At 37.1% G+C, this 8,881-nt stretch overlaps 1 protein-coding gene across 1 annotated transcript; it reads right to left on the reverse strand.

Annotated features, from left to right (window-relative positions):
- Nucleotides 1–270: 270 nt before the first annotated feature.
- Nucleotides 271–7,888, reverse strand: nras (NRAS proto-oncogene, GTPase). Its single transcript, XM_048208725.1, has 5 exons — nt 7,606–7,888; nt 5,299–5,430; nt 3,281–3,459; nt 2,015–2,171; nt 271–1,842 (listed from the first exon to the last, which is right to left on the reverse strand). The coding sequence occupies exons 2-5, from the start codon at nt 5,407–5,409 to the stop codon at nt 1,723–1,725; spliced, it is 567 nt and encodes a 188-aa protein (XP_048064682.1). The 5' UTR covers nt 5,410–5,430; nt 7,606–7,888; the 3' UTR covers nt 271–1,722.
- Between the last annotated feature and the right edge of the window lie 993 nt (nt 7,889–8,881).

Raw genomic sequence — 8,881 nt, forward strand, 5'->3', positions numbered from 1 at the left:
AACGAACATCCATGTACATGTAGGAGAATTACACACAATATGCTCAGTTTCCAATTAATTTACTGGTAAAACGTGTTGTAATATGGTAGGCACATTAAACATCTGTTACACATGAATACCCCCCCCCCCCCCCCCCCCAAAAAAAGAAATGTCCATTGTCACATGATTTTCTGATTAAGAAAAGTCTGTGACACTAATAAATTGTGCTAAAACTGAAAATACATCATAAATCAAGTCTTGATAATGTTGAAAAAGAAAGGATTGTTAATGTAATGGCAAACTTAGTTTGTATTTTTAAGAAAACATCCTGCCTCCGTTAAAGCGAGGACAGAAGGCCAAACACAACCGCAGTACGAATAATGGAACATATTGCAGATTTCACTGATGAAATCAGGCACAGTTTCAGACAAATGCCATATAAATAACATGATAGTCAACACGAATAATCGCTTTAACTTCTTGAGAAACCTTCATTGGCTCTCAAGAAGAGACTTCAGGCATGAAAATAACAGCAACAAACCTTACACTGATCTGTTACAATCCCAACAAAAAACATTTTTGCAGCTTTCACTGGAAGATTTAAGACATTATTTAACATGGGCTAAAAGATGTCATGCTATATAGGACACAAAGGCGGCACATAGATTTGGCATGTACACCAGCAGCACCATGATTCAAAAGGCCCTTTAAGTAAAATCCATCACACCCCATGGTTGAAATCCGATTGACTTTTCTGTATCTAAGCTAAATCATTCTAATCATTATGTATTATATGTCAAAATATACAATTAACATCTGAGAGCAAAGAGAATAAAAGAAAAAGGTGATATTCTAGAGTGAATGGAACTACTGTATACGACAGAAAACGGTAAAAGTAAATGCTAAATAAACTCTTTGGCTACAAAAAAAGGGAAAGATATAAACAGAAATAATCCCACACATTTCTGAAGATCTTCTGTGTTCACAGTATTCCTGAGCATTGAACCTGCGGATTAAGATTAAAGGACATTTCACTTTCTCACTTCTGAGGCCTTTAAAACATCAGGGCTGAGATTTCTAAAACCTTCAAAATAACAGCTTCCAATTTAAGATATATGGTAATTATCTACATTAATTCCAATTTAAATAACATTTAAAAATGCAGTTCCTTTCCTTCCGTGAAATATGCATTTCTTATAATCAAAGCATTCTTGGGTGAAAAAAAAAAAAAAGGGGGGGGGAATCAAAAATAAAGAATAAAATTTCAGATGCATTATGATAAGATTTTGATGGGTAAAAAAAAAAAAGCTTCAAAATATAATTCCTTAATTATTTATTCTTTAAATTTTGTGGTGAAACATGGTCTAGGCATGATTTTATGAGATGCACCCTTCTGCAATGAAGAATTTCTTTAATCAATGTCAATAAGGGGTCAGAAGTGAAGAAAGAAGAACTCAATGCCCAATCTCAATGCCCGTTTAAGTTTTTCTTCCAAAGGAAGAGGGAAAACCCAAGTACTAAATGAGACAAATGAGCCTCAGTGAAAACACGTAATGTCCAATGGCCTCATTTTTCTATTACAGCAGGCCAACAGGAAAGATGACCAGTTGTGCATTAATCCCTTTCAGCCAGCAGAGGGCGAACTCTGCACACACGCACACACATGGTCACGAGGCTTCCAGCTGCCTGGTCAAGAAACTGCTCAAAACAAAAAAACAAAAAACAAAGGGGGAGACAGTGCAGTCACATGACTTCACAGGACACGCCCAGGCAGCCTTGCTTCCTATCTTCTCTGCTGTTGAGCTTTTTCATGCGATAATGCCGGATCTCACGGACGAGGGTGTAAAAAGCATCCTCAACTCCCTGAAAAACATAAGGAAAACAGACAAAGGATATTTCATTAACACATATGCTGTGTGTGAAGCTTTATGCTAAGCTTTGGCATTAAAGTAAAAGCAATCGCTTGAAAAAGAAGTGAACATAAGCAAAAGTTTGTATTATGAAAAGCAAGAACTGATTATCAGTCTTTTCCCACCTGTCTGGTCTTGGCAGAAGTTTCTACAAACTCTATGCCGTAGCTTCTGGCAAGTTCCTGAGCTTGCTTGGTGTCCACTGTTCTGGCCAAATCACATTTGTTCCCCACTAGGACCATGGGAACATCATCTGAATCCTTCACGCGCTTGATCTGCTCTCTAAAATGTACCATGTATCATTATAGACATTGTACACCACATATTACAAATTCTCCTTCCTTCATATATATATATAAATATAATTTATAATATTGTTGGCATGTAAAGGGGACCTATTATGCTCCTTTTCACAAGATGTAATACAAGTCTCTGGTGTCCCCAGAAAGTGTCTGTGAAATACCCCACATATTTATTATCACTTGTCAAATTTGCCCCTATTTGGGTGTGAGCAAAAACACACCGTTTTTGTGTGTGTGTCCCTTTAAATGCAAATGAGCTGCTGCTCCTGGCCCCCTTTCCAGAAGAGTCTGGAGCTTTAACAACTCAAGCTTCAGTTGTTCAACAACAACAAAGCTGGAGAATCTCACGCAGCCAAAATGAGGATTGTCAGTAACGGTGTTCAGCCTAACATTGTTCAAACCAGAGTTGGACACTGATGGAGAGACTCAGGAAGAAGATACAACTTTTAGAATGAAACTGGACATTTCTGAATGGTTAGTGGATAAATTTATGTAGTTGCTGTGGAGTTGATTCAACTCATCGACTAGCATGTGCCGTCATGTTAATCATTTGTGCGAATCCGGTGTTGAACTGACCCTCGTTTGTGAAGCAGTCCGTTGTAAAATGATTCTAAGGAGTCTAAGGAGACTATTATGTTCATTGGTACATCCAATAACAGAACATTTCTAATGTTTTTGGCACAGACATTGTATATCTCCAGCTGCTACAGCGAGTAAACAGAAATGGCGGACTGCTGCGGCTCAATCAGGGCGGTATATATGCTAACAGGGCAGATCAATACCAGTCATGGGTGGGGCTTACATAAGAGTAAGGAAAATTTGGAAAAATCTGGAATCACGCATTTGGAGAGACTGTTCATGATTTATGGAGATTATAAAAAAAAAAGGAGTGGGTGGATTTTTACCATCACAGGCTGGTTGTTTACACACACTGTGGACACACATCTGTGTTCAAACCTTATAAAAAGTACATTTTGCATAATAGGTCCCCTTTAAACTTAAAAGCTTTCAATATGGTTCATCTACCGCTACTTAAAATCCAGAGTGTTTATAAAATATAACTGAAACCATATTCATCAGCTCACGGACCTGTACAAATGCACGTCGGCAAAGGATTTGCTGTTGTTTATAGCGAAGACACAGAGGAAACCCTCTCCTGTCCTCATGTACTGGTCCCTCATTGCGCTGTACTCTTCCTGACCTGCAGTGTCCAGGATGTCCAACAGACACGTCTCACCATCAATCACCACCTGCTTCCTGTAAGAGTCCTGCAGGGACAGACATGATCAGCACTATATATTTGCATTGAGCCTGACAGTCTCACGATTACATGAATCAACCTAGACAATAATGTGTAATGGATATATATATATCCTATTCTAATTAAGTATTCAGCGCAGGTCATGAGAACAAATGGAAATGTCAAATGGTGATGGTCATGCGTTAAATGTCAAGTACACTACTGTTCTAAGGCTTGGGGTCAGGAAATAAAATGTTTTGTTTTAATTACTATTATTACTTTTATTGAGCAAGGATGCATTAAAGGTCCCGTTTTTCGTGGTTTTTTGAAGCTTTGATTGTGTTTATAGTGTGCAATATAACATGTGTTCATGTTTCGCGTGTAAAAAAAACACAGTATTTTTCACATAATTTACTTATCTGTATACCGCTGTTTCCACTGTCATAAAAACGGGCTGATGACTTCCTTGTTCTATGAAGTCCCTCCTTCAGAAATACGTAACGAGTTCTGATTGTGCCAGCGGTTCCTGTGTTGTGATTCGACAGCAGCTTAGCGCACCGTACCCGGAAAAGTCACGCCTCTTACCATAACGTGGAGATACATGCGCTCAGTGTTATTGTAAACATGTCTTTAATTTTACCCTATCAATTTGAGCCGGAATCAGACCCGGTGATTGGACTGCGGGATGAAAATAACAGCATTTTGACGACATGGCGACAAACACACTCTACAAACGCAACTCTTGTGTATTCCTGTGGGCGGAGGTTAGTCAAAAAACTGTTTTAGTGACGTCATTAAAGAAGGAAGTAGAGGGATGTAGTCCAAACTGGCCGTTCGATGTAGGCGACTTCTGTTAAATAAAATATCTCGCTTGGCATTGAACTTTGAGCTTTAAAATTTTACAGATTTTATTTATACTCTAACAACAACATTACACACTAACTAAAGTTTGAAACATGGGATCACGAAGAACGGGACCTTTAAAATGATCAAATGTACAAAAGATTTCTCTCTCAAATAAAAGCTGTTCTTTTGAACTTTAGATTCATCAAGGAATCCAGAGAAAATGGTTTCCACAAAAATATTAAGCAGCACAACTGTTTTCTACACTGATAAGAAATGTTTCTTGAGCAGCAAATCAGCATATTAGAATGATTTCTGAAGGATCATGTGACACTGAAGACTGGAGTAATGATGCTGAAAATTCAGCTTTGCATCACAATAATAAATTACATTTTAAAATACATTAAAATAGACAACAGATATTTAAAATTGTTAAAAAACATTTAAAACATTTAAAAATTCTTACTGACCCCAAACTTTTGAACTGTAGTGTATGTAAAGACATAATTTAAAGGTGCAATAGGTGATTCTATACAGAAACATTTTTTGTTATACTGGTCTCCACATATCCCGTCAGCAATCACTATGTTAAATGGTCTAAATGTATTTTTATAAATACATATCATCTGTGGAAGGCGTAGGACCATAAAATGTTCATTCACTCATTATATTTAGTCCGAATGACATGATACAATGTCCTACCTGCCTGTCAACGCACGTTTTTACATACCCTCCCACACCCTGTTCCAGCCACATTTTACAGATCCAAACGCTGTTTATGTTCATTATTATTGTAATGTTATGTGCTTTGAGACATGAGGTAGTTTAACGCAGTCTCTTGCCGAGAGCAGCTGTGTGTATGTGTGTGCCTTCATGTGTTTTGGAGGAGGCGTGGCTTTGGAGATCCTCTGAAGGGAGGGTGGGATGTTATGATTTGAAAGCTAGCTCACTATTGCTAGCCTCTCTGAAAATGTCCTATTGCACCTTTAAGGTAAGATTAGGTTAGATGGTCTTTTTTGAGTACCTCAATAGTGGGGTCATATTCATCCACAAAGTGATTCTGAATGAGCTGGATGGTTAATGCGCTCTTCCCGACACCACCTGCTCCCACAACAACCAACTTATACTCGGTCATCTTACAGTCCTGAGAGACCACCTGCGATCAAGACAGAGAGATTGCACGTGCATATATTAATAACACAACATTCACAAAACATTCTGATGTCCAAATCAATATTTAATAACATATGTGTAACTATATCATTAAAAACATATTGTATGTATGTTAGTGTGTATGTGTTGGTTAATTACTGCTTTGGCAATATATTTTTTTTTTTTGAGAGAGAGAGAGAAAAGAGACAATAAGAAATGAGATACACTACCGTTCAAAGGGTTGGGGATGGTAAGATTTTTAAAATATTTTTAAGTCTATTTTGCCAACAAAGTCTGCATTTATTTGATTAAAAATATAGTAAAAACAGTAATGTTGTGAAATATTACTACAATTTCAAATATCTGTTCTCTATTTGAATATATTTAATTTATTCCTGTGTTGCAAAGCTGGATTTTCAGCATCATTACTCCAGTATTCAGTCACATGATCATTCAGAAATCATTCTAATATGCCGATTTGCTGATTCAAGAAGCTTCCTATTTAACTTCTAATTTTACGGATTTATGAACAGAAAGTTCCAAGTATTTGAAATAGAACTCTTTTGTAACATTATTAATTCCTTCACTGTCACTTTTGATCAATTTAATGCATCTTTGCTGAATAAAAAGAATTTATTTTTAAGAAAAAATCTTACTGAACCCAAACTATTGAACAGTACTGCATCAAATAACTGCCCTAAAAAAGTAACATGCTGCACTTGACAGCCGTCTGAGTGACTTGCACTAGACAGCGTATTGCACAGTGAATAATATAATTATATACTTTCCCAAATTTGTATCACTCATATTGGAAGCTATTCAGTGATTTCTCCACCATCATGTGACCACTGACCTCAGGATAGTAATAACCGTTTCTCTGAGAAAGCATCCCTGTCTGCAAACATTACCCCTGCAATCTATTTATAGAATGGCTAAATGTCAAAGTCATTCTCGGAGTACAGCCAGGGAAAAAAATTAACCTAAGAGCAGAGCAGAGGTCACTGACCTCTGAACCGTTTTTACTTGCTCAACTTAAACCTGAGACACAGACTTCAGGTCAAAGCATCTATTTTTCTGTCAACAATTCAAAAAAATTACACGTATAATAAAAACTTGTGATTCATCTGCGCATGTTCCAAGGGGGAAAAAAATTTTGTTTGTCTTTGTAATCATTCATTGAAAATTAAATAGCATGCTCTTCCTCTTCAACAACTTTCCTTTCCCATTGACGTCACTTGTGTTGTTGCGGCTACTGGATAATATTAACCAACAGCTTCTTTCTTGTTGAATAATATAAAAGTCAAATACACATTATAGAAGTAAAGTGAGCTGTGAGCAGCAGGGAATGTGTTCATGTGTACACGGATAAATCATTTATGCTGTAATATTTCATAAAACATAAGAATTGCCCATTTTCATTTCATAACTGATCAAAATTTATTTCAATTTTGGCTTTAAATGACAGGATACTAATTCAGGACAAATATCAATCATAGTTTTTTCCCCCATTAAGAAACAGCTCACCATATTCACAGTCATTTAAGCAAAATGGAAGTCACCATTCACTTTCATTGCTTTGTACTCAAAAGTCACACAGGTTAAATTAGCAATTTTAAACTTGAATGTTGTTTTGCTTTATGTAAATATGCACTTTCAACTGGTATGAATGTCCCATACCATCCCACTACCCTGGCTGTGGCTTTTATGCTTTCATAACAAAAAAATAATGTTTCCCTGGTGGTTTGACATATACTAATATATTCAAACTAACATAGTGATTTAAAACTAACAGTATTGAGATGTTTGTGGTGGAATAAAACATCAAATTAGGTCAAAACCATCAAAACATGATCAATATGTTGCTCAATAGTAAATACCTGATACAGGAAACTTAAAAGATCATTTAAGTATACATTTGACATGTTATTAAACAGACAACAAGTCACAAGAAATCAAATCTGCCCATTAAAGACACATAGACTACATTTATCCTTCATGTGCCAAAATGCTGTCTATGTAGACAGCTCACTGGGATTTGAGGCACAGCCTTTATGTCGGACAAAGAAGCCCTTATATTTTGTGTTTACAAGTGCCAGTACACACGAAAATCACGTAAAGACTCGAGGATGGTCATAAATATGAAGCAGAGGGTTTATAAGGCGTGGAGAAGGAAACTCACCGCTTACTCTGCAGTTCTGCGACCTCTGGCTGATCTGATCAACAGGGCTTCGCTAATTACTGCTCTCTCGCCCAAAATAATGCCATGAGGAGCACTTTAAAAGTCACTTCACACTCGTCTGGAAGCGACGTAAACCCTACGAACAGGATTAGTTGGGAGACTATAGATTCAGCTTGTAAAAACAGCAGTTAAATAAGTCTGTCTAAAGTTTTGAATAAGAGTTGACCAAGCAGCTTCCCCCAGAACTTCACGATTCAGAGCGACTTCCGGCTTCAGAATTCCACAAATCATGTCAAAATAAAAGTCCATCCGTTGCGGCTGCCATGTCTGATGATGTAAATATTTAAAAGTAACATAATAAAAGTGCAACAGTAGGGTTTATGTTCGTATATGAAAATGTTGTATTTTGCGCACTTTTATTTAACTTGAAAAGTTTAATGACCCCCTGTGGTGAAAATCAAGTTTATAATGTTGTTTATATGTCTATGTGGTGTTTTAAATATGATTTAAGGCAAACCATGTGCAAATTCATATGTCAACACCATTGCTGAGTATTTTCTCTTAAAAACTGCAGTAAAAAAAAAAAAAGAGTCTCAAACCCGTGGTTTGAAATCGTTGGTGTTTCTGACGACACAAACTACCTTGTAGCCAATAATGTCAATCTGCAGGTAGGCTTTAGCCAGGGCTCTCAAGTCTCACGCATTGGGCATGAGACACACGCATTTCAACCCATTCACACGCTCACACGCCACACCTTGTATTTCTCACGCAGAGAAATCTTCAGGATAACGCACAACAAGTTGCGCCGCTATTAGAGGAATCAAGCGAGTTCCCCATAGAGTTCAGAAGGCCCTGCCACGCACCAGTTAATCTAATAAAAAAAATAGCTACCGGACAGCCAATCAGAAAATAGAATTGCTGTATCCGGGTAAAATTTAGATATTCCCGCCACAACAACGTTTACGTTCTGATTCCAACGATACATTCTGTAATTCACGGGCTCGCTCACTGATTCAGATGCTCGCTTAAGTAGTTAGAAGAGGACATCTGGCTACAGACTGAACGTGATTGATATGGGACCATATCCTATGAGTAAGTCATCTTTGTGTCCAGGCAGCTGGTAGGTTAGTTAACAGTTTGTCTAGAGTACTTTACGTTAACTTTCCTAGCTAGTAGGGATGGGCATTTTTCCAAAATATTGTATTCAAATATTTGGGCTAATAAAAAAACGAATATTCATGTATTTAAAGCTGCAGTCCGCAACTTTTTTTGTGTT

The sequence above is a fragment of the Megalobrama amblycephala genome, linkage group LG12 (genome assembly GCF_018812025.1).
Source record: "Megalobrama amblycephala isolate DHTTF-2021 linkage group LG12, ASM1881202v1, whole genome shotgun sequence".
Lineage (NCBI taxonomy): Eukaryota > Metazoa > Chordata > Actinopteri > Cypriniformes > Xenocyprididae > Megalobrama > Megalobrama amblycephala.